The sequence below is a fragment of the Nothobranchius furzeri genome, chromosome 14 (genome assembly GCF_043380555.1).
Source record: "Nothobranchius furzeri strain GRZ-AD chromosome 14, NfurGRZ-RIMD1, whole genome shotgun sequence".
Classification (NCBI taxonomy): Eukaryota; Metazoa; Chordata; class Actinopteri; order Cyprinodontiformes; family Nothobranchiidae; genus Nothobranchius; species Nothobranchius furzeri.
This window is the reverse complement of record NC_091754.1, coordinates 17,670,596-17,697,204: the sequence shown is the minus strand read 5'-3', so window position 1 is coordinate 17,697,204 and position 26,609 is coordinate 17,670,596. Positions and strand designations below refer to the sequence as shown.

At 41.8% G+C, this 26,609-nt stretch overlaps 2 protein-coding genes across 4 annotated transcripts in view; both read right to left on the bottom strand.

Moving 5' to 3' along the window:
- Positions 1-914: 914 nt before the first annotated feature.
- Positions 915-20,266, bottom strand: trpm2 (transient receptor potential cation channel, subfamily M, member 2). The gene is made up of 32 exons (XM_015966677.3): positions 17,770-20,266; positions 17,069-17,237; positions 16,804-16,984; positions 16,450-16,613; positions 16,184-16,358; positions 16,031-16,092; positions 12,656-12,853; positions 12,478-12,580; positions 11,276-11,397; positions 10,829-11,203; positions 10,515-10,652; positions 10,300-10,429; positions 10,082-10,227; positions 9,897-10,009; positions 9,649-9,747; positions 9,352-9,565; positions 9,138-9,256; positions 8,927-9,059; positions 8,633-8,804; positions 8,346-8,526; positions 8,094-8,275; positions 6,716-6,848; positions 6,514-6,601; positions 6,316-6,391; positions 6,079-6,224; positions 4,198-4,262; positions 4,094-4,117; positions 3,919-4,005; positions 3,764-3,842; positions 3,575-3,676; positions 3,309-3,425; positions 915-3,236 (listed from the first exon to the last, which is right to left on the bottom strand). Exons 1-32 carry the CDS (start codon positions 17,928-17,930, stop codon positions 3,120-3,122), a joined length of 4,371 nt encoding a protein of 1,456 aa, XP_015822163.1. The 5' UTR covers positions 17,931-20,266; the 3' UTR covers positions 915-3,119.
- A 151-nt stretch (positions 20,267-20,417) lies between these two features.
- The window catches only part of LOC107390130 (hyccin 2), a 38,118-nt gene continuing 31,926 nt past the window's right edge, over positions 20,418-26,609 (bottom strand). For all 3 annotated transcript variants that reach the window (XM_015966678.3, XM_015966681.3, XM_015966680.3), the window contains one exon: positions 20,418-24,791. In XM_015966678.3, the coding sequence (XP_015822164.1) occupies positions 24,139-24,791 (653 nt within the window). In that variant the 3' untranslated portion in view covers positions 20,418-24,138. The remainder of the gene's footprint in view (positions 24,792-26,609) is intronic.

Genomic DNA, 26,609 nt, shown 5'->3' with positions numbered 1-26,609 from the left:
ATAATAATAAAATAAAGACATTCATGATTTTTGAGAATAGAATTACAGAACAGTATTGTTTACATCTAAAACAGAGAATGTACAGAACTGTACTTATCTACAGATATTTCAGAATAACGAGAGGATTCTTAGAAAACAATTCAAAATTCAGACTTTTTTTCTGAGATGAAACATTAAAATCAGAATTCTGTTTTTCCTCCTTCAGAAACATCATTATGAGACTTTTGCTAACAATTTTTGAAAAATCACCATTTTGTGTCCATTATTAAGTCATCAAATTATGAAGAAAAATGTAAAAACTGCAAAAAGAATATGGATATTTTCTCTGGGATACTGCTTTTTGTTGAAATGGTTGTAAAAAATACATAAACAAATGCAAAAATATAAATAATTTACACATTAATTGATTTTATTAGAAGAAAATGAGGCAGTGACTTGCTAAGGTTGTATCATAAAAAAGCAGAGTGGGAACTCTTTATTATTTAGCTCTCTTTACAGCTGTGGATAAAAATAGCCGTTCTGCCCTGCTGGTAAAGGACGATTGATAATAGTAAGAAAATCTAAACAGTGACATTTTCATTTATTTATTTGTTTGTTTATGTATTTATTTTTTTATTTTTAGTATATGCATCTTCACTTTGTAAACATCTTTGCAAAGTCTCAATATAAACCTCATAATGACTCGAATGAGTATATTATTATTATTATTATTATTATTATTATTGTTGTTGTTGTTGCCTGTTAAGCTGCGCGGGAGTCCTGCTGTTTATTAGAATAAATATTAAAGTGAAGGAGGGACAACAGACGGAGGAGTGAAGCCGATACTGCTCCATGAGTCCGGCCACCTCTCCTCAACCAATCAGAGCCCGAGGAGGCAGCTCCGAAACTGAACTAAATCCCACATGACAAAAACATGAAGCAGTTAAGTCATTTTATTGTTGACACTTTGGTTAAATAAAAGGCAATCTGAACAGGAAATTACAAAATTAATCAAAAGTTTCTTTTTTCAAGTTTTAAGAGTGAAAGTTGTAGAGACTGGAACGACCTACAAAAAAATAAAAATAAAATAAAAATTGAACTAATTCATCTTAAAGGCAGCTTTCCAAGCTGGGATCATGGAGCATTTTAAAGATATCTGCTGTTGTCACAGACTGACTTCCAACTATTTTATAGCCATTTCTATCTTCTTCTATAAATCGCGTTTTTGTGTGTGTATTCATGTTTTATTTATTTTTATTTTGTCTAATTCATGCAGCTTTAAATTGTTTTACGGTATAGTCCTCTTTCCTTTTCACACAAAAGGCATTGCCGGTATTTGGTTGTCCTTCAGCAGAGGCCAGCCACAGTTGAAGTCTGTTCTTAATCTGTTTAGCCTGGTGAAATAAAGTTTAAATAAAATAAAATAAAACATATTTAGAATAAAGTAGTGCATACCATTGCAAGTATTTATAGCTAAACTGAGCCTTATCTATGATTAATAGATTAATAATGTTAATGGAAGAGTTTTTGCAACATACTTCACAGTGTTGGACATTCATTCAGTTGTTTGTGTTAGCTGACATCACTGCAGACGCAGCACCAATCCACCTATCGATGTCGTGCTGCAGCTTTCCCTCACTCGTCAACAAGACCCCTCTTATTTGTTTAAAGTGGGCATGTTGTGACTTTTTTTAAAATAACACTCCTATGGTCTTCTAAATGAATGTTCATTAAGTTATTTGCACAAAGTACTTCTCACATTTTCAGTGCCTTCCAGAATGAGCTGTTTCAGGTCTCTGTCACTTTAAAGAGCAAGTCACCCCCAAATCAACAATTGTTTTCTGATAAACTATATAAATGCATGTCTAATCGTGCTGCAGACTCATGTAGTCAATAGTTTTGCACTTTAGTGCATTTTAGTTAAAATTTTTATTTTCTGCCTGAAACTGTCAGTGTTGTGCCGTTGTCAGGTAAAAACTCTTCATTGCATTTGAATTTAAATCTGCCACCGCTATTGGCTAAGAGGTAAGCTATGATGTAAAATGGTACATTATGATGTCACAATGTCATGAGTGTGTGTATTTGTTAGTGGCTCCACCCTCTCGGTCTGCTAGGCAACAGCATTTGTTGCATTGTTCAAACATGAAGTGGGAGTGAAGTACGCGTCTTGTAAGGGGTGACTTGCTCTTTAAGAAAACAAACTGGAGCTGGTCATGCCTACCCACCCCTTGATTGGCAGAAAAAGCTGAGAAGCCTCCTCCAGCAGCAGCTCTCTCTTGCACGTGAGAGGTGGTTTTATTGTACTTTTTTGTTTGTGAAATCACAAATGAGGACTTTTTCAAATGCTTGTTTTAAGAACATACGTTAGGTTCTAAAACCCCAAACTGAAAGAGAACAGATGGACAGGGTTTTTTCATGTTTAGATTGTTTGTAGCGGCAGTAGAGAACCGCATGGCCAAAGAAAAGGATGAAAAAGGTGAGTTTTGCAAAACACGTCCTCAAAAAAGTTTCATACATTTTTATTTGGCTGCATTGAGTGTTATTTTTATGTGGTTCTTAAGTGCAGAATAAACTGTCACACAAGTGCCTAGTGTTCTTGCCCTCCCAGAAATATATCTGAATGTCTGTCTATTAACATCATAGACTCTTTTAGTTGTGTTCAATTGTAAGATTTAAAAAGCCACGTAGGCAGTTTCCCACGAGTGAAGGTGACATCATCATCATCAAACATTTGAAACTCAACATTGACACATGCGTCATTTACCATGAGACTTTTTCTCACCTTACTTCTATTCTGATTCCACAAACACATTTATTGTTTTTAAAGAATAAAAAAATGACTCAGAAATGAATTATATTAGAGAAAGAGTGCAGAGTTACAAGATATTTGCAGCTGCAGTGTGTTAGTAAAAGCTTGGGTCCTCCACAGCAGCATTATGGCTTTATTCTGCGTTTTTTTTATAAATAGTTTTGAGTGCAACCCCATGCATTGATATAAGTGGCAGTAAAATGCCACACTGGCAGATTAAGATGACCTGATGATTGTTGTCCTTGTGAAAGGCCTGGAGATGACAGCTGTTACAAACTAGCATCATAATGCATACAAATAATTTGAAAGAGAGGCGGGGGCGAGTTGAACATCAAAACGGCCTCTTATGAAGAGCTGCCACCTTCTTCAGCGAGTCGTTTTGGTTTGAGTCGAGTCTGGTTCTGCTGCTGACCTCCTGCCACTGGAGGGAGCCGTGGCTGCTCACGGACTGGGAAAAATAATAAATGCAGAGTTTATTTGAAGCTGTGTTTATGTTTTTACAGAAATAAGAAGACATTACCATATTTTTGATGTCCACCATCACTTCACTTGTTCGAGGTAGGTGAATGTTCAGGACGGTGGTTTCCACCCAGGCGTTATCCGTGTTCCTGCAGTCATCTACGTAACCTTCAAACACCTGAAACACAGCAGCAGGTTCAACTTAATGGCTTCAAATTAATTAAGTGTACGTGTGTGTGTGTGTGTGCGTGTGCGTGTGCGTGTGTGTGTGTGTGTGTGTGTGTGTGTTTCATAGTGAAGCTGAAATGATCAAATGTTGACCAACACCTTAATTCCCTCTGATAATTTTGCATTGAGCGTTTCATAAATCTTGTCTCCCAGGGTTTTCTTGAGAGGTGCTGGCAGGTGTTCAGCAGAGTCAGCAAGTCCCTGAGGGTTTAAACATTATAAAAATACAAACAAATCATGTTTGACAAGAGATCAAATGAAGAAAGTTGAGGAGAGAAAAGCACTCACCCCAGGGAGAACTAAAAATCCTCGACTCTCACCCCAAACCCCCAGGAACTCCAACACAGACCTCTCACTGTCTCTCCAACTGAAAATCCATGTTCAAATTCTTAAATCTCCTCCAAGATGCCAATTTTTAAGATAAAAACCACCAGGTGACCTACCGGGTCAGCACAAGGTCCAAGTTCCGGTTTGGGCCAAGACGACTGAGTGCACCACGTCCCCTGATCCCCGTCCTCCCTTCTGGGTTTCTAATGAAGAAACAATCCCACAAACATTAAGACATGTCACTGAAAGTTTAATCATCATTTGATGTCACCTTGTTTTTTTTTTACTCACCTGTATTTCTCTAAGGCTTCTGATCTGTGAAGAAAAGGAACGTGTAAAAAGTCGAGGCAGAAAAACGAAGAGGCAGTAAAACGGGTTCTGGTGTCAAAACTTACCCATCAATGTCACAGCCGTCTTCTTTGCAATCATAATAAGGTGGCATGTATGAAGGGAAGCTGACCTGATAAAACAAAATCATAAAAACATTTAAACTTTGGTTGCTTTTTTACTCATTTTCATTCCAGATTTAGCCATATTGTGCATTAAACAGTTTAAATTATTGATTAAAACCACTTTGTGTGTTACAGCAAGGTCTACCTTTCTGAAAGCAAAATGGGAAAAAAGAGAAGAAGAAGAAGAAGAAGAAGAAGAAGAAGAAGAAAATATCATTTCTATAGCGCCTCTCAAGATAAAAATCACGAGGCGCTTCACAAAAGCAAAAAATGTAAAAACACATTTAGAAAATGTTTAAAAATATATTTAAAATGAGCAAAAATAGGCAATTGTGATGAAAAATGTTAAGAAAGAGAGAGAACAGGAAAGAGGGAAATCAGTGGATCCTGAGGAAGGTGGGATAGGTGGGGAGAGCAGAATAAAGAGAGAGTGGTGAAGAAGGTCATACAAAAGCCAGTTTGAACAAGTGAGTCTTCAGCTTCTTTTTAAAGGAGACCACTGAGTCCACTGATCTCAGGCTCAGGGCGAGAGAGTTCCAGAGTCTGGGGGCCACAGCAACAAATGATCTGTCACCTTTGGTCTTTAGCCTGGTGCGCTGCACAACTAGTAGGCTTTGATCACTGGACCTCAGGGACCTGCTGGGGGTGTAGGGACTAAGAAGATCACCAATGTAAGATGGTGCTTGTCCTTGTAAGGCCCTATAGACCAGAACCAGGATCTTGAAATGAACCCTGAAGTTGACAGGCAGCCAGTGAAGCTGGGGGAGAAGCGGGGTGATGTGGGTGTGTTTGGAGGACTTGGTCAGAAGCCGAGCACAGGCATTCTGAACCACCTGTAGACAGTTCAGGGAGGTTCTGCTCAGACACGTGAAAAGAGAGTTACAGTAGTCTAAGCGTGAGGAGATGAAGGTGTGGAGAACTGTCTCAAGTTCAGAGCGGGACAGAATGGGACTCATCTTAGCAACGTTCCTGAGATGGAAGAAGGAAGAGCGAACAAGAGAACTGACATGAGAATCCAGGGTGAGAGCTGGGTCAAAGGTCACACCAAGATTCCTGACAGAAGGTTTGGTGTGGGAAGCAAGCTGACCAAGAGAGTCTCTGACTTTGGGAACCAGCTTGTCTGGGGCACAGATGAGGATCTCAGTCTTATCTTCATTCCGCTGAAGAAAGCTCCCAGCCATCCAGGTTTTGATAGAGTCTAAGCAGGTGTATAACAGCTGCAGCTTAGACATCTCATGGGGCTTAAAGGAGATGTACAGCTGGATGTCATCTGCATAAAGATGGTAGGAGATTCCTTTGAAGGAGCTCAGGATGTGCTGAAGAGGAAGCAGATAGAAGAGGAAGAGCAGAGGCCCCAGCAAAGAACCTTGTGGGACACCATGGGTAAGAGAGGTGGTGGAGGACCTAAACTTGGAGACGGCCACAGAAAAGGAGCGCTCAGAGAGATAAGAGGAGAACCACTCCAGAGCAGATCCTGATAGGCCTACCCAGTCTGAGAGTAGGGATGTAAGAAAATATAAATATACACAAACATCACGATATTTTGTCTTCTGATACTGAATTGATATTTGAAAGCAGTGTATATATTTTTTATTGAAAATTTACATGCAAACATGTACTGTATTCTTTTGTGTGATGCAATTTGACCTCCGACTGCTAGGTGGCAGCAGTTTTTACCGCCTTTATTCTGACTGAACAAGATAACTGGATATGATTTGGAAGTGTCTGGCCCGACTTTCCAATCAAAGTCAGTCTTAAAAATAAAAACCATCGTCTGGGGATTCTTGCCAATTGACACCCATAGATGACAATATAGTTCAGTACCTCCCATGGTACTTTCTCTTCAGGCACAGGAAAGCGTGTGATTTTGCTGTCTGGGTAGCGAAACTGACGGGCTTTCACATGGAAACGCTTTTCTATCTCTGATGTGTTTGTTAAAGAGTCGAGATTTCCGTCTGTTCCAGTCGAGGCTGTGGGAGAGAGGAGAAAAGAGAGCAAAGAACTGGAGATGCGATGTACCAATAATGAGTTCACGTGATTGTGAAGAGTTGGTTTACTGACTCGGTGGTTGTGTTTCTTTTGCAGAAGCACCCTGAGATTTCAGATTATCCATAATCAACTGCAGAGTTTTGCTTGACTAGGTGAGAAAAAGCAAAGGAGGTTAGATCCCTTTACCGTAATCAATCCACTTGAGTGCACTAAGAAGTGTGCCATGCATTCATTACAAAATTAGGAAGCCAAAAAGAATTAGGTGATAACCTGCTCCTCTAGTCTGGTGAGTCTCTTCAGCACTGCAGCGGAGCTGGTTTCCTCTTCCCTCTCTAGCTGCTCAGTTAGGACGGTAACCCTCAGGAAAAAGCAGCAATACATCAAATATATTAATTACAATTACACAAAACCTCGATGATCCATCCAAAACAAAAAATAGTGATGAAGACCCAAACAGAAGATAGGATTTCACTTTTGGGCTGTATCCAGAATGCGTCTCTCCATGCATTGGCTCTGCTTTTGCTGTGCAGACAGCAGATATCTGTCCTTCATCAAGGCCTCCCAGGACAACAGCTCCTCTTCCTCCATCTGAGGAAGCTCGTTCTCTGAAAAACCGTTATTATTACTGCTTATCTTAGATTTTACTTCACTAGGGACACAAACAGAAAACCATCATCCCATTAAATCAGTCAGATGATAATTTAAGTATGCATGGGGTGCCGTTTGTATAGCTAGACAGTCAGATTTTAACAGCAATATTTTGGGTTAATTAGCATAAGAGAAAAAAATATTCTGGGTTAATTTTCCAAAGTCACATCTTCACCATGTTATTAAAACATTCATAAATGTTACATTTCTCAACTAAATAGTTTGCAAACGGATTGATTTAACTTATTTTGGAGCTAAGCATTTATTTTACAGGCTAAATGTTTTGATACAAACAAAAACATTTAGTTTGCAAATTAAATAATTACTAAGAAAAAAAAAACAATATTTGAGTCCGACCTGAATATTTAGATCTGACCAAAATATCTAAATATTTGTTTGCAAACTAAATATTTTATTTGGAGCCAAATATTTTGTTTGTGAACTAAATTAACTTTTTGATCAAAACTAAATACTCAGATTTGAGCAAAAATATTTAGTTTGAAAATCAAATATGATGCTTGTAAACTAAATATTCAGTTCTGACCTGAAAATTTAGTAAACATTTCATATATATATATATATATATATATATATATATAATGCATTGAACTTATATAGCACTTTTCTAGACATCCAAAGACGCTTTCACACACTCTCACATTCACACACTGCTAGTGATGGTAAGCTACTTGTAGCCACAGCCGCCCTGGGGAGGTTTGACAGAGGCGAGGCTGCCATTTGGCGCCGTCGGCCCCTCTGACCACCACTAACACAGGCAAGTTGGGTGAAGTGTCTTGCCCAAGGACACAACAGCAGGATACCCCTGGCGGGAGCTGGAATCGAACCCATGACCCTCCGATAATGAGGCAACCCGCTCTACCACCTGAACTACTGCTGCCCCAATATATATATATATAGTTGTAAACTGAACATTTAACTCAAAATGAAATACTTAGCTCGCTAACTAAATGTTTAGTTGGGAAATGTGACATTTATAACTGTAAGAATGACATGGTGAAAATCGGACTTTAAACCCCCTTTTTTATGTCTGATGACAATTTAAATTACCCAAAATGTTGTGATTATATTCTGACTGTTTCCCATGCGTGCCACCACCTCCATGGCAACCGATCAAACATCACCAACCATCAGGTACAGCATCTAATGAATTACACGTTTTCAGACATGACAGTGAGACTTACTGAACTCTTTGTATTTGATGGGAGGCCTCCGCAGCACCATCGTCCTGATGAAGAGCCAGACGTGACTGAGGATGATAAAAGGGGGCGGAGCGGCCGGATGACTGTGATACTCTTTAATTAGCTCATATCTTTGAAACTTCCAGATTCTGTCCGTGTCATCCTGGACTTCCTGGAACGTAAAGCTGTGCAGAAGCAAGGTTAAGAAACACAAAAACAATGAGGGGAATGAAAACAATTTGAGTAAATACACACTTAAAGATGGCAATGAGCAGGTTGAGCAGCAGTATGTTTGCAACGAGCAAATAAACACAAAGCATGACGATGGTAAGCCACTCGGACAAGACCGGGATTTGGTTGTCCTTCAGCAGAGGACACTTTGGCTTCAGAGGATCTGTCCCGTTCACGCTGCACAAATTTAAGTCAAGTTCAGCATCTGTAAATGACAAAACACCAAAACTAGAACCGAAACCTTTACAAATATCTTCGTGTGCACACATGAAAACTAATATTCATCACGTTTTTATTTAATCTCCACTCACTGTCAATATTTTGAGGGAAATTCCCAAATATGATGAGGTATGGCTCGTAAATAGCTCCGCGGACGATCCATTCCAGACGATTGTCGTTGTCGATGAGGATGCCTTGTTTGGCAACACCATACGCCACCACCCAGATACTCAGCAGAAACATGAAGAAGAACATGTCCATCATCTGGAGGACAAAACCACGTCAGTCACAAGCAAGAAAAACAAACACAAACATGTAAAACCCATTTTTTAACACATGCTAAAAAGATCTCACCAAAAAGTCTTTATATTAGCAAGTTTGCTCACCATCTTTTTCACTATGATTAATTTGGGTCCCAGCGTTCGACTGATAGTGAAGATGGCCATGAGTCGGAGGCAGAAGACCATAAAGTCGATGCAGAGGATGATTTTACCCTCGTGGAACAGCTTAGAGGTCAACCTGATGAAGAAATGAACACTAAGTGAGTCACAGATGACAAAGTTTCAAAGAGTTTTGTCTGAGAAACAGAAACGATACCTGAATGCAACGCCCAAACAAAAAAGGATGATTGACAGCACGTCCAAAATGTTCCAGAGGTCATCGATGTACATTCTGGATTTCTTACGAAACCCAAATCCATCAGGATCGTGGAACAGCTGAGAGGGAAAAGAGATTTCAGCTTTCATGTTTGTTTGTTTTTTGTAATCAACTTCAAACACAAAACAGCATCCAATGAGGCCGTCCCACCCACCTGTCTGACCTCCTCACACACCAGAGTGAACAGCCAGATGTAGAGCAGCAGCTCTCCAGGAGAGGGGGTCCTCTGGAAGTCGATCATGAGCACCAGAGCAAACAGGCAGAGGAAGGCGACGTAAGAAACGATCTTCCAGTAAAACTTGACCTGTGTGGAATTGTAGAAGCTCTCCAGTCTGGACCAGCTGCCTAGGGGCTTCACTTCCTGCTGCCTGTAGTTATACCAGGATACTTTCATTTTGCATGAACAGTATGAGGAATTAAAAAACACAAGAAGCATAAATTGTGTACACACAAGCTGACACGGCTTGTCCTGAATCTGCTTCCTTTCATTGTTTCCATTGTTTTTATCTCTTCAGTCTTCTCATGTTGTCTCTGGATGAGTTCATCACGTCTGCAGAGAGTCACAAAAGGACAACATGAATGCACCAAAATGTTAAATGCATTTTAAACTTTTTGCGTACTAGCTCAATTCCTGGGATGCAGGCTTGTAATTCTGACATGCCCCGAGTGTTGATTTGTGGGGTAATTTAGGAAATCAACCTGAAAATGAGAAATCCTGTGCAGATCAGAGGAAAGAAGATCATGCAGATCAACACTCTCCACACAGGGTTGTCAACCGAGAGCTCCCCGCACCAAATTTGATTTAGAAGGGCCTGAAAGATGAGCATTTTTGTCAGAACAGGCTAGTTTATTGAAGATTTTGCACCTGTATCCTAAAACCTCACCTGAACACCTGACTGAGCTACAAAGCTTTTGTTATCAGCCTCCAATGCCAGCCTCAGGCACGTGGTTCCACCCCAAGACGGTGACACCCTGACCAACAGCTTCCGAGCTCGCTCCTCGTTGTTGTCATGGCATTCACCGAACACACCTGGGACAAATGTCATATTGATAAAATATGCATACTCTAAGAAAAGCCTTTTTTTTAATTCCTGCCTCATACCAATTGCACATTCTTCATAATGACTGGCGAGTCTGAGCATCTCTTGCGCCTCGTCTGCATCGGTTTCTTCTTTTGCCAAACTCTTTAGGATCATGCTGGCAGCCAGAGCAGCTGAAATGCAGTCTCTGCACTATTGAAACACAGAAAGGCATCAGCCATAAATAAATTAAAAGAACTACTTCTTTTATTTTATTCAGCGCACGAGTTTTCTTCACCTGCTCCCAGGCAATTTCAGCCAGTTCCTTGTTGTTCTGGACCACAGCCCAAAGAAAAAGGTCTCTGCCAGCATCCCTTTGAGGTTCAGCTCCATCTTCTTTGAGAGGAGCCTGGGAAGATGTCTGACCTTTACTCAACTGAAAGAAAGAAAAAAAAAGAGATGACATAAAAATCTGCAACCATGGGTGAGGTGGGGTAGCTTGACAGTGTGTAAAAATAGTTTGAATTGACAAAAAATTGGGTGATTCTAAAACCACAGAATGTTCATCAGATTTATCGAAACACAGTAAAACAGCTGTTCAAGCATACTCACCGACTCTGACGTGTCCCCTACGGATAGGTTCAGCTGGTATGTTAAGGTGGAGGGAGGATAGATGTTTTGGGTGAATTTGCCCAGCAGGTGGCGCACCTCCTCAGAGACGTGAGTCAAGGAGATTAGCTCTCCTCTTCCTGTGTGACCGCTTTGTCCTTTGCCCAATCCTTGCCCCTTCGAGCGATGACATTTCCTAACCCTCTGGGCCAGTTTGTGCAGGAAGAGGCAGTTTGGCATTTGTCTGTAGAGTTTAACTAAAGTTTCTTCATCCTGCAGGAAATCCCTTAGACACACGCCATTCTCCAGCAGCAGACTCACAAACTGGGGCTTGTTGCCCACTAGGGCTGAGAACATGGCCCAGTTGAGGTCACTGAACTAAAAAAAATATAATACAATTAAATAATCTGAAAGCATTTGATAGTATCAATATTTAGTTAGGAAACCCACCTTCCACTGGCTTTCCTCTGTGAATATCTCTGCCTCAGCGATGTCCACCCTGTTCCAGGCTATAGCCAACTCCAGCTGTCTCTTCCAGCTCTCGATTCCTCGTGACTTACTGCTCCTCGAAGCTGAGTGGAGGGTAAAAAAATAGTTTGTAAACTAAATACTTAGATTACAAACTAAATTTTTTAAATATGTATTCTGCAAATAAACATTCTAAATATTTAGTTAAACGAAATATTTAGTTAGTAAATAAAATATTTAGTTAGTAAAACATGTACTGTACATTGATTATATTGCCTGTTTTTTTTAGTTCAGTTTATTTCAAACAAAGAAAACATACATAATTTTTTTAAAAATACCACAAACAGAAAAAATACATATCATCATCCCTTCTTCTCTGTTTGAAAAGGAGTAGGCTGAAGTGGAAACTTATGTCCCTACCCCTTTATACAAGTAATTTTTACTTGTTTACTAAATCTAACACAAAACCTACATTAAAACAAACAAAATGGTACAAGTCACCAAAAAACCAAAATCCACCAAACCATGGAAAATGGAAAAAATGGAAAATGGAAAAAACAAACAAACAAACAAAAAAAAAAAACACATCTTTTTACAATCTTTTTGTTTAGTGTGATAAAAAAATATTCAAATCATATTTAATCTGGACCAGGAAAGGGCCTGATTTGGCATTTTGTTTGTTTATTTATTTTTTTAGCTAGAAATAAACATTTCGGACAATAAGAACAGCTAAATGCATTACTCATGATGTTCAGATGGAAATCCTGGCATGTATTTTTATTCTTCATAATTAACGTTATAGACAAAATATCCAAAGCAAAGTGTTGAATGAGCAAGAATGAGAAATCACCACAAACTAAACCTGATATTCTATCAGGCGGACACACACATTTTAGTACATGCAGCCTTTGGTACACATTATACATTAGGCTTGATGTTTATGGGTTTTAATGGGGCTGGGTGTGCTCTGAAGAAGCATTGCATGTTTCTAAATAGATTGGGCTTCCTTATTGTTTTCAACTGCATGTGTCCATTAGTGTCAGATATTCTGTGGAAGGTTTTCAATCTTGGTGCATTTGATACCGCACCATGTCATCTTGGATTTTGTATTGCATCTTTCCATCCTCATACTCAAATGCTCCATCTGTGTTGGATTAAGATAAGTCAAAGATTTTCAGGGTCACCTTTGAGAAGTGCTTGAAGAATGGCCACGTCCAAATTCCCATGATTGTCCTCACTTACACTGAAGATTGTCAGCAGATGAGGCAAACTAATGATGTCCTGAATCTGGACAATAAACTCGATTTAAAAATTTACCTGGATTTTACTCTTAAATATATTCACATTAACTGGTACACAAACCTTTTTGGTCCATTCAAGTATCTTGCCAGAGAGCTTTTCATACTCTGAACAAAAAAACTTTTCCACCAGCCGATCGATGACAGCGATTGTGACCTGACTCAAAGGAAGTCCTGACACCTGAGCGATAACATCTGCTATCCTCCCAGAGCTCTCCAGAATCACACATGGTGTGCCATTCAGCATGGTGTTGTAGATGGTCTGAGAGGAGACACAAATGTATGGGGTGCAATTTATAAAGTCAAACAGTCAATGTTTAACAGCATTATTTTGGGTATGGGGTTAAGTTTTTAAAGTCATATTTTTATCAAGTCATTCATACATTATAAAATGTTACAGATCTCAACTGAATATTTAGTGTGCAAACCAAACCTTTTTGTCTAGCTAAAATGTCTTTTAAAAGCTAAATGTTGATTTTACAAACTAAATATTTAGTTTGTAAAGTAAATATTTAGGCCAGCCCAGCCCCTAGTTTTTAGCTTGGATCATAATATTTAGTTTAAAAAAACAAATATTTAGATTCAAACTAAATATTAAATTTATGAACAAAATATTTAGTTTGCAAATTAAATAATCATTTCCGAAAACAAAAATTTAAGGCTACCCTAAATTTTTTATTTTATTTCATTTTAACCAACCAATCAAATTAGAGTTTCAGTACACACAATTCAGAGATCAGACATACATGGGCAAGACACATGACAAGAATTGGTGACTGTGGTCATTCGCAACCCGAGTCGCGCTACCTCAATAGAGATAAGAGGGTTACATGAGGATTGGTTCAGGTGGAGGGGAAAAAAAAGCACTTCACAGTTATCCTCCCACCAGGAGGGCAGCTCTGCTCTGCAAAAAAAAAACAACACCTCAACAGATATGCAACAGACTTCAGACAACACAACATAACATGAGACTCCAATAGGAAGGCGGGGGGTGGGGAGGGGGGGTGGGGGCTGAGACCCTATTTACCCCAGCAAGAGCAGCCATCTACTGAACAGTCACAGGTGGGAGGGAGATCTTGGGAGAAGCAAAGAGTACATTGACTCCTACAGTTGATGACCTCGCCCGGCTGAAGTCCACCAATCCAAAGACCGGGGGGGGGGGGGGGGGTCAGGTTTTCACAGCATCTGTCTGCATTCCTTCATGGGGGTTTTTAGTTGCTTGCAGCTCAAGGCTACCAGGGCGTCAGATTCAGATAACAAGAATTTGTTTGGGACAGGCTGAGATAATTTTCCTCTCTGCCATCAGTCTTTAATCTGACCTAAATACCTACCATGCATACTTAATATTTAATTTGGAAACTAAATATCTAGCTTTTATTTTAATATATTCTGGAGCTACTTGTCGTGAGCCGGGGTGAGTACTCTCTCTTCATCAACATATCTCTGAGTGCGTTTGCAGGAGAGGGAGCGGCAGCTGCACCTGATCTGCCAATCAGCGGGTCGACTACTTAAGAGGGATGGCGAATACAGTTCGACCCCGGATGATTACTACTGCTTGGTAGTTTCCAGCCCTTGTTCTAGTCTCCAGGTTTTTTCGGGTTACTCCAGTGTATTTTTAGTTTCGTGTGATTTTCATACTTTTGGCTCACCCTCCTCAGGTTCTTGTTACATCAGGATTACTCACCCAACTCCATAGGACTCCGGACCGTCTCGCTCTGCAACGTTCATCATCCATCCGTCCTGAACGACTCGCTCTCTCTCGACCCCACGCTCCCTCTCCAGCTCTGAACACTCCCCTCTTGGATCTACCCCGGCTCACTACCTCCCCTCACTCCCCAATCTCACTCAACCCCAGTAAGTCTTCACTCTGCACTATTCAGTTTAGACTTACTTCCCAGGACTCACCTATCTCTGCTCTCCCCTCCAGAAGTTGCATTTCCGTTCCCAGTCCACTGGACTTTGCGCCTTTAGTTATCGTTGTTCCAAAATAAAATATTATTTTTCCAAGCCCCCACAATGCGGCTCAAAAGTTGAGGCCAACCCAGAAGTACCAAAAATTGCAGTTCCACCCTCATCCGCTGGGGGCTGGTGTCAGAAGCGAGCAAATCCTCATTGACTCCCATGTTAAAAATACCAATTTCACAGCAGAAATAAACATGTTTACAGCCTGGTACCAAAACATGTTTTTGGTTTAAATGATCTAGTTTACACTCATGACAACTCTGAGGGGGGTGAATTTTTCTCTCACTTCTGTTTAAGTGTATTAAAAGCCTAAAATTCTGTATAATTAATGAGCATCAGACCCACGTGACTTTGGATATTTTTTGTGCAATTGTTGGACAAAATGACTTGATGTGGCATTAATTGCACTAATAGAGCATCCAAGGAGTCTCCACTTCATTTATTTCGGTAAGTAAAATTATATTTATGTATTTTAGGTCACTGCCGAGCTGAGCTTAGATTTTAACATGTACTGTTTAACCATGAAATTTAAATGTAATAGGGTAAAACCCAGTGCATTTAACATAATGCTGCACTTTAGAAAATGGGTTGAAATATAACATGTTGGTGGAGCTGGGTTCCGACTATCGGCTTGTGGAGCTCTCGGGAGACCGATGTTTTCCCCCCGGTTCTCCCCTCCCCGCAGCTCAGCGCACCTCTGTCTGATCGCGGCTTCTATCTGCTGCGCGGGCTGCTGGCTTTCAGCAGCTTTCGGGAGACCTCTGTGTTCCACCCGGTTTTACCCAGCGGTCAGCCCAGCGTATCTCTGACTCAGAAGCTCTGGTGTTGTGCACAGTTAACTCCGGTTGTAGCTAGGTTGCTACCTCCGTTAGCTTAGCTCCCACCTCCGCGTTAGCTTTGGGTTAGCTTCAGGTTAGCTTGTAGCTAGTTCGACCGGGTGTCGTCAGTTGATCCCAGCCTTACAGCCCCACCCTCAGCTCCACCTCTCTTCCCTTTTGTGGAATTATCTGGGCTTGACGGAACCTGTAACACGGTCAAAATGGCGGTGGTGGCCACCTCCCATTTTAGGCCAAAAACGTGTTATTGGAGTCTATGGAAACCCATTGTCCAATATTTATATGTCAATGTATTTTTCCCATCCATCTGTGTTCGGGTTTGAAAACATGACACTACTAGTTAGTTTTTAATTTCGTAAATTAAATATTTATCCACACTAAATGATTAGATCGGAGCAACACGTCTAGTTTACAAAATAAATATTTAGCTCCAAATTCAATGTTTGATTTGCTAAATATTCAGTAACTGTGACATTTATAATTGTATGAATGACATGGTGAAAAATGTACCCTTTTTTGGCAGGTTAAATAACCCAAAATATTGCTGTTAAATTCTGACTGTTGACCTTTACAAAAGGCACCCCCATGAAAATGGATAAGTAGAAACAAAACAGAAAGGGATAAGGGATGCTATGACTCACATTCAGCGTGCCTGGACCTCCATCTAAAATAACACACACTGCCGGGATGGTTCCACCACTGTCTGAACATGGAATAATAAAGATACGATCAATAAATGGTGGAAATGTTCACTTTTAAGATGCAGCCTACGATCAGCAGATTATTTTCTTTACTTCCAAGAGACTTCCTGCCGATGCATTTCTCCAGACTGGTGCGTAATTCAATCTCCACTCCGTAGCAGCCGTGTGTTCCATCATCAACCAGCAGAAAGTGAGTGTGATTGTTGTCCAGGCTTGACAGGCGGCCCTGGCCGTTAACGTCCATTAAATAGTGAGCGGGGAAACAGCCCTGCAAAAAAACAAAAGCAAAAAATCACCACTTTTGGATCAGCTCATTAATATTTCCACATGCAAATGTGAGGAAAAAGTATGTATCTTACATCACTATGCACAAGAGTATCCCTGTTGTGAATTACTCCCCATGTTGCCACTCCAATAGCCACTATCTCTTTGCCCTGCAATGAGCTCAGGCCATAATCTCTCACAGCCTGCCCCACATGCTTCATCACACCTGTATTAGTACCACCAGTGATGATCCATGCACCTGGAAACAAGAAAATATCACTGAGTAAGCAAAACAACTGTAGCATATGCCAAGTAACTCTTTATGCATCCACAAAATCATAAATCTCCATTGTTTTATCTAAGGTGTTCCACAGGGATCAACCCTTAGACCTTATCTACTAGAAATATTTAATATTTCCATCAAAAAGATTTCTATTTTCTTAGCTGACCTGTAGTCTGAGCCACTTTGATGAGTCCTCTGTGGAACATATTTTTGAGTCGAGCCTTCAGGTAGAAGTTTTTGGCTCCACCAGTGACCGAGATGAGAAGGTTGGGAGGTGAAAGTTCCCACTGTTCAGTCAGTAACTTATACAGCAGTTCAGGGTTGGTATCTGTGGACACTCGTGCATACTGGAAATGGACAAACGAAGACAACAATGAGGACATGCATTTAAATCATAATATTACTAAAGCACGAAGCAAGAATTTATTTACTTTGCTGATCTTATGCCCCAAACCGCCAAAGACGATGTTCCCAAACGCATCGGTGGTTACTTCATGGACGTGTTTGTGTCTGTCCCACGTGTCCCCTGTGTAATCCTCTGGCTTAATGGCTTTGTCTGCATGCTCAGTCTTCAAGTAACCACACTTGCATGTGTCCTCCCTAAGAGTTAAACAGGATAAATCATTAAAATATCTTATCTAATCACAAATCCATCAGTGTGCAAATGCACCATTCAATTTCCAAAGTGCAGATTAAGCAGTTTTGCCTGGAAATGTTCCATATCTTGTCTTTACAGCCATATTTTTACTAAAATATATACACACAATTAAAAAGCGCTGATTTGTTTCTCAAAAATCCTTATTTGATTATTTTTTCACAAAAATACCTTAACAGGACTAACGTTCTGAGATGTCACACTTCATGAAATCGGTCACGAAAATAGTTTTTGCAAATAATTTTTAATAATGAATATTTACAACAATGCTTATATTCAGCATCAGCACCATACCCTCCCCAAAAAGACCCTACAAGGACAAGCGGGTTCAGAAAATGGATGGATATTCAGCTTCAATCACATTATGACTCAGCAGAAATTTCAAAAAATAATCTGCAATTCTAACAGTTTCCTTGCATTATTCTTCCAACATCGCTCAGCAACAACCAGGTCAGCTAACCAACCCAGACAACCTACCTGACATCCGCCTGAAAAAAGTCACACTCCTTCTTCTTGATGCTATTCTTGATCCAGGAGATTAAGGCACAATGCTGGAAAGAAGGGGAGGCAGGGAAGTGTTTAAAAGTTGAACTGGTCGCCAGAGAATGAACCAGCTGTGATGGAACTTCATCCTCCATGGTGATTCAGCTGTGCTGATCTGATGTGATCCGAGTCAGGCTGCTGGTCAGTGGGAGCAGCCTCCGCAGTCGGTGCTGAGGCTGCTGCTGGCTGAGTCTCCGCTCTGCATCAGTGATGTCAGAGCAGATGAGCAGCCTGCAGCAAAACTGAAAAAGGCAGCTGCAGGCCAGGTGGCACTTTAAACTGTAACTACAACCAGATCGGTATTTCTGCTGAAGTAAAAAATTTGAACAATTTTCCACTTGAATTTTAAGAATGACTTTCAGTTCTGTGGCGCCTTAAGTTGGATTCATCACTTCGAGAGGATTTGATGTTTCCAATTTTCACCTCAGCATGAAATTTACAATTACAGATTATCTCACTCTTGGCCAAAATACCTTCACTGTACCTGATGAGTTTAGTTTTAGACCTTAGCAACCCTTCTACAGATATGTCACCTTCTTGACAAAAACACACACCATGTTTGGTCCAAATTTCTCCCACAGAAGCCGCTCAATCGTTGGCTCTGTTCTCGGATGTCCGAGGCATGTCTGAAAAAGTCAAAATATTTTTTAAAGCGCGGAAGTTTGGTATTCTGAGCTAATTTTCTCTGAAGGCCAAGGAAAGAGAGTGTGTCTGTCTGCAGATACTTCAGTATTAGCCACAACTAAGTGCGCCTCTCAAATAGTGACGTGCTCTGCCTCATCTCCAAAACCCCCAGTTGGCTTTCTGTAATGTGTTAAATTATGTAGCAGACAACTCAAGACAGAAACAACGCAGAGAATTAACCTAACATGCACGTTTTTGGCCTGTGGGAGGAGACGCGAGTATTTGGGCATGCATGAGGGGAAAACGCAACAGGACTGTCAACCGATCCACCGTGCAGCCTGTCTTAATCAGGTCAGAAAGAGCGTCTTCCACTTGCACTTCTAGAATGGTATTTTGTCCCTCCAGTAGGATGTTGATGTAGAACTTTGTGTTTCTGTTTTTACTAATATGCCTATTTATGCACCTATTTTGGGAAGTAAAAAAAAAAAAAGCTGTAGCCATAAAATACATCAGCTCTTCTGAATCCAAGACCATGGTCTTGAGTTGTAAAGGGTAGAATGCCTTCTCCAGGTCAGGGATGAGGTCTTGTCTCATGTGGAGGAGTTTAAGTATCTCGGGGTCTTGTTCACGAGTGAGGGAAAGATGGAGCGGAAGATCGACAGGCAGATTGGTGCCGTCTGCAGGGAAGCGAGTGTTGTACCGGTCTATCGTGGTGAAGAGAGAGCTGAGCTGGTGGACGAAGATCTTGATTTACTGGTACATCTACGTTCCTTCCTACCCTCGTAGTGCTACGAGCTTTGGGTAGCAACCAAAAGAATGAGATTCTGGATACAAGTGGTTGAAATTTGTTTTCTTCTCAGGGTGTCTGGGCTCTCCCTTAGAGATGGGGTGAGAAGCTCGGTCATCCAGGAGGGGCTCGGAGTAGATCCGCTGCTCCTCCATATCAAGAGAAGCCAGTTGAGGTGCCTCGGATGTCTCCTGTATGCCTCCCTGGTGAGGTTTTCTCATCACGTCCAACCGAGGAGGAGATCCGAGGTAAGAACCAGTACACACGGTGGGGAGTTGGTGTCTCATCTGGCCAGGGAATGCCTTGGGATTCCCCCGGAGGAGCTGTCCAAGTGGCTGGGGAGAGGGAACTCTGGGCCTCTCTGCTTTGGCTGCTGCCCCCACGACCCAACCCAGGGATGGATGGATAATATACATTTTTGGAAATAACTGGAAAAAAAAAATCATTTTTGTGGCCTGTGAGGACTACGGACAATGTTGGCCCTCTCCTTGGAATACACCCCTGAACTAAATCAATATCAAAATAGAATCCCATTTAATAAATTATTATTAGATATTTTAGATGGTCATACAATCTACACAGAGGTGTTTCTCTGTTAAACGGCATTAAAATGTCAAGTCAGTTATTTAAGGCAAAAGGTCCTAACCACATGAAAATAATCTTAGTAAATGTTGAAATAACTAAAATAAAAGTACAAAGTAAAAGAATCCGTTACCAACGTGGATCTGTAGTTTATTCTGGATAAAAACAAAGAAATAAACCCTGAATTCTCCAGAATAAGTCGTTGTTCTTTGCAGAAACATTTCCTTGGTTGAAAGATATCTTTAAAAGCTCAGTGGCCTAGTGGTAGAGTGTCCGCCCTGAGATTGGGAGATCAGCGGTTTGATTCCTGGTCGGGTCATACCAAAGACTTTGAAAAAAATGGTACCCAATGCCTCCCTGCTTGACACTCGGCATTAAGGGGTTGGATTGGGGGGTTAACCCACCAAATAGTTCCCGAGCGCGGCTTGTCTGCAGCTCACCGCTCCTCCAGGGGATGGGTCAAATACGGAGAACAAATTTCGCACACACACCTGTGTGTGTGACAACTACTGGGACTTTAACTTTAACTTTAAAAACTGCGTAAGACGAATTATGAAAATGAAATCCCACGCAAAAACAAACACAAGGATCATTTACGCCACAATATTTATTCAACAATATACAGATTCATCTCTACATCTCAGACTTACATTTTTCTTGCTTTAACCTTTATACATTTTTTATTTACAAGATTTAAAATAAGTCTTTTTCTCCATTTATACATAATTAGTACAGTGTTATCCAGCAGCTTCCCTTGAAGCATCTAGATTAGACATTTTATTTTTTTATACACCCACAGAGCAGCAAACGGACCGGAGGGCTCACCATGCACCAAAACGTATTTCACCCCCCATCAGCTGATCTTTGCTCTGCAGCACAACGGCCGGGCGTTTAAACAGAACCGGGGGACTCCAATAGCTAATCTGTAGCTCCTCCCACCCGACTGGGACAACCCGTACAGCAAAAGTAAACCAGAAGGGGAGCAAAACATTGCATAGAATCAATTGAGAACTAAAATTTTGGTGCTGCTTCATATATATTTATTTCTTTAATTGTGGCTTTTTGAGAAACTCCTGAGACCTTCCAGAATCCATAACTTATTTTTTTATTTTTTTGGTTTTGAAAGAAAAAAATTAGAATAGCTGTACTCTTAGACTTGAACAAAAATAGCCTTGTGTTGGATGTGACATCCCATAGAAGTACTACTTTCAAGAGACTAAAACCCTGCACTGAGTGTACACACATCTACGTATGTCATTTCAATAACTATCTCCAGAGAGGTGGATGGATTAAAGTGCATAAAACCGCATGAAAACAACATTTTCACATGCAGGGTGGAAAATGAACCGAGCTCACCAGCCGCGGCGACTGTCCGCGTCTTTAAAAAGTCATGTTCACAACAAATAAAGAAAACAAGGTGGACTTATTGAAGCTTATTCTGTCGTTGTGAATGACTGATCAGATCTTCATCAAACAATCCCAGGCTGGCGTTCATTCTCCATCCTGATCACATGCAAACAACAACACACACGGAGGGATATTTGTTACTCAGAGTCAACACAGAGTCGGCGAGACTGCCGGCGACCTCGGTACTCGTTACGGGACGTTGTGAAACACATCACCGAGCTTTTTAAATAATACAGCAAAAAAGAGTTGCCACTCGACTCATGGCAAAAATACAGCAGATGGGAACATGGCTCGCTGAGAGTCACACAGCACGGCGACGGGGCGGCAGCTTACTCGGAAAGCCCCAAAGTCCAGCTGGGAAAGACGAGGAAACGCGGAAAGAACAACACGAGCAGACATGAGTCGGGAAAGGCAGCTGCGAGGGCTTCAAGCGCACCAGGTGACTGAATGAGTGAAGTATATGTACATTAACCAGCTGACATCTACTGTACACAGTCTGGGAGTAACGACGTCACTTACATGTGAAGCTAAAAAACGATTGTGACGCTACAAGAGTCCCACACTCACTAGATTCAGAAAAATAAAAACTTAAATGAGAAAAGTTGAAGCTGGATCTAAGGGCCTTTTTCTGTCCCCTCCACTCCAAAATCAGACAAACACAGAATAAAAATAGGCCTTTTAATTAAATAAGACACCTGGGCAGAAATCAAGAACAGAAAAAAGAGAAATCCTCAAAGGGAGGATGTGTGTTGGCACATCTGGCTAAGACAAGGACAAGACTCGGGTTTTGGCTTGCTGGCTGATTCATGCAACTGAAACAGCTTCGCAAAGGGCACCAAACATGCAGACAAGAGCGGCATGTTTGCTAGAAAGCAACGTGTGCAGACGCAGGCGTTTCACAGCAGAGAACTCCATGCATGTGAGGATTTCAAAAGTAAAATTGCACTTAAAAAATCATCACATTAAAAAAAGAAACATAATCATTGGGAAATATTCTAGACCTGTGTTGAAACGCGAGGACGAGTTCAGGTCAGTGATGCTTCAGTTCAGCATTTCTGAGCGGCAGGTAGACACACGATGAGGTAGAAGAAACCCTCTTATGGATCAGAACAAAAACAGGAAATGATGTTGCCAGCCACCAGGGGGCAGCAAACAACCATCTGAGACAACAGCATGGAAGGATCCATTAAACGGTTTGAAACTAAACACAAAATACAGTCGTTGCCTTTAGCTGCAGTTTAAAGGGCAGCAGATCAACAAGACTCAGCCTTAGATTTAAAGAGCAAGTCACCCCCTACAAGAAGCGTACTTCACTCCCACTTCATGTTTGAAAAATGCAACAAATGCTGTTGCCTAGCAGACCGAGAGGGTGGAGCCACTAACAAATACACACACTCACGACATTGTGACATCATAATGTACCAGTTTACATCATAGCATACTTCTTAAGCTTGGTTTACGCTTCTCCGTCAGCTCCGCAAGGGACGGACACGCACGGATTGACGGAAGCGTTTTGCTTTCATACTTCTCCTTCTCCTGGAGAGTGTTGCAAAGCAATTGCCCGGCAGGACAACAGAGGGCGTAGCGCTGTTCTGTGGTATCCTGTCATGTATCGGTCCAAGATAGTGTGTTTATATTGTGTTTTTTGTATATATGAGACTTTTAACACGGACATATTTGTCTCTCATTCTCCCACCGCTTCATGCGCTCCTCACCTCTAAACCCACGTTTCCTGTCATTTCCGTCCACAAATAAAACGCTTGCTGCGCATCTTTTCACTCCTCCAGTCACGGGAGGATGAAACGTTCATATTGTTAGAGTTTTTTCGCGAGGTATTCTCCAAGCTTCTCTGTGTCTGCCGCTAGTTATCCTCGGCTCTCTTTGCAATGGCGGCGCTGTAAACAACAGCGGCGTCCTGACCAATCACAAGCTTGCGTAATCCGTCTCGTTCGACGGATGTTTAAAAAAGTGGGCTCGACTCCGTACGTACTTGCGTGCCTGCCGGAGCCCTACGCAAGGATGGATAATGGTGTTGCGTGTCTCCGCACTGACGCAGACGGAGAAGCATAAATCAGGCTTTAGCCAATAGCGGTGGCAGATTTAAATTCAAATGCAGTGAAGAGTTTTTACCTGACAACGGCACAACACTGACAGTTTAAGGCAGAAAATTTTAATTTGAACTAAAATGCACTAAAGTGCAAAACTATTGACTACACGTGTCTGCCGCACGCTTAGACACGCATTTATATAGTTTATCAGGAAAAAATAGTTGATTTGGGGGTGACTTGCTCTTTAAAATCAGGTCCCAAGACAAAAGTCTACTTGTGTAGCTGCACAGGAATGATTTAAACGCTGGAGGCGAGACAATCTCTAGAGCAGTTTTTACTAATCAACCAGATCTTGACCCGGAATCTAAAAAGTAAATCACTCTTTTAGCATTGCGATTTAAAACGTAGCTTCCAAGGAGAAATTAACACAAAAATCAGGGTGATTGCACATGAGCCCGGGAATGAGAGGGAAGCTATGGGAAACTAGAGAAATCCCCACCTTTCTCCACGTGAGTGACAAGTTATTGCTGATTCATTTTTGACTGATTCAGTCAAGAACTAAAAAAAATAGATCTGAAATGTCATAAGTGACTTATGACGACTGTACGATCCTTGGGAGTTTTTTCCCCTCATTTTTCCGGTTACTCTGTCCGGGTGAGGAGAGTTTGTGTGTGGAATGCTCAGTTTGGTTGGAGTGGAGGATGCAGCTGAACTCACCAGTGATGACTGAAGGTCACGTTTTAATAGAGACAAAGCTCCAGAGATCTGGTCCCACTCCACATACACACAAATAGGTCAAACAAAAAGTCAGATGGAACTTAGTGTGTGTGTGTGTGTGTGTGTTCCTGTGCTGCACTAGACCTGTGATATGATCTGCATGTTGAAACTGGGTGAGCGGGACTGCTTGGTCAGAGGAGCTCCAGTGTTCAGGAGGGCTTGGGCCTCCTCGGGCCTGTTCAGGTGCTCCTCCTGCAGGCTCGTGGTGGAGAGGCGGTGCGACCCCCCCGCCAGAAGCCCCACCCTTTCCGAGCCTCCTGCCGTCTCCTCCTGATCGTCCTCGCCCCCGTTCGAGTTCAGTTTCATGCAGTCGAAGGACTTGCTGGAGGAGGCGCTGCCGGTTCGCACCAGCTGGGGTCCCGCGGGGAAGCTCAGGTGCTTCTTTATGGGACTGAGGTGGATAGCGTCCAAGGTGATGCCGACTGGGGGCAACTGCTGCTTCTGGTGAGGTTTCGTCCCGGCAACCTGCTGATCGACCGACATTTCCGCCTGTTTCCCTGCCTCCCTCTCTCGCTCCCTTTCCTTCTCCCTCTCCTTGTCACGAGACAGATGGGCCGTGATGGCTTTCTTGATGCTGCTACTGCTGCTGTTCAGGCTGCCGCCCCTCGGCCCCACGCCACTGCCGCCCTTGGTGCCGCTGGGCTGGCTGCTGTTGGACGCCCCCGAGGAAAAGCCCTCGTCTGGGTCGTTGATGTTAAAAGAATCTTCTCCGCCGCTCATGCCGTCAGCATCTGAACAGGAACAGAGAAGACAGACGTGATAGACCAACGGTGTTGTGTTTTTAATAATAAAAGGAACAATATGGACATGAAGGCGTTTCATAAATAAAGGATTATTGATCTTTGCACGGCCTCACAATGAGAGCTGAAAGGGAAAGAAAAGACAATAGATTTTGTTAGAAAAAGTAAACAAAAGCATGTTTTCGATCTACAGGATGCAGGGTAGAGCCTCTCTGTCTCCGTCATGCATCGTTGGGACAAGCAGAATTGGACACAGGGATCCACAGATGGCACCGGGGGGGGGAAAAAAAAGGAGATGGGGAACCGAGAAGAAAGGGTCTGAACTGACATGCACATAACACATGCTCTCCCGTCCCATTCCTCGTTCCTCCCGCAGAGCGGCGTCATCGGGATCGGCCAGCCGAGACCAGCCTGCCAATCTGAGGCGAGCCCTTGTTACGTCAGTAGCCTCCCAGTTCCAGCCGACAGCCCACTGGGCTTAATGGGACCGTCTGCAAACTCCCAGAGGCAGAGTCTAAACTTCACCAACTTAACTGGCCTTTTAACCGGTTTTCTGGAGTTAAATGTTTACATTTACTCGTGTTAATTAAACCATGGAGCACTGTAAAACTTAATCCTGATGGTGCATTCAAGGACATTCTGGAAAACATGCCACAGTTTTACACCTACATAAAGTATATTTAAAAAATAATTATCGTGAGAAGGAAGCACTGGTGGTGCTTAATCTGACCAATAATTAAACACGAAGCACTCTAAATGTAAACATATCCTAAAAATCTGGCTAATATGTGAAATTTAGATGTTTTAAATCCCAAATAAATCCATTTTAATGTTATTCTAATAATTTCTGCATCAGATATAAAAAAACTACAAAAAAGTGAGCAATATCGCAGCTCGCCGTCAAATCAGAGTTTGAAGGTGCATCTGTTCAATGGCAAAACAAATATCTGTGCATTAGTGAAAACAAACTAAATAATAATTCTTGCCTATAAGGATGGCAAAAAATTGATGCAAATTCAATGAACGCAGGTAAAAAGCTCAAACATGCACAGTCCCAAGAAAATTGAAGTTATTTTCTCTAAAAGACCAGTGATCACACGCAGAGCGGTTGATCAGTTACTCTTCAAAATCGCCAGATGCATTTAACTTTTATAGCGTTTTTAAAACGTTTTCTCTCCAACACAAACACAATCTTGCTGGAAGAAAACTCGATGGCGCTCAGACAAACACTGAACATAACCTTCAGCTTGATGTTTCAAGATTTTAAAGCACACACAAATGCAAAAAAGACACATTTGACACAAAGACAAAATGGTCCTGGCAGTGGAACGGCCGTTGCTTCCTATCAGAAAATGATCACCTGTCACTGGAGATGCTAAGCTTCCGGGGTTTCATGTTACAGCCAAAATCACTGAAGCTCGCCGAGTCGCGTGCATGCAGGGCTCGTTCCCACTCACTGAGCTGCAGGGGGGGGGGGGGGGGGACGGGACGGGACGACTAACAGTGAGATTTGCAAAGAGCAAAGCTGCTGAACTGAGAAACTCAAAATGAACATCCTCATCCTGCAGCAGAGGGAGGCTGATGGCCTGAGAGACCAAACATTTGGTGTTTTCAGACACAGCGAGGGGCAGAAGGCTCAAGAAGCCTGTGATCTCTGTGCCAGCATTAAAAAAACTCATTTGTTCTCTAATAAAACAGGAAAAAATAGTCTAATGAGAATAATTATATAGTAAATCTGCTCAGTGAGTGACAAGAGGAGCAGTCTGAAGTTGAAGGATTGATAAAAAAATAAAGAAAAAAGCGATATGA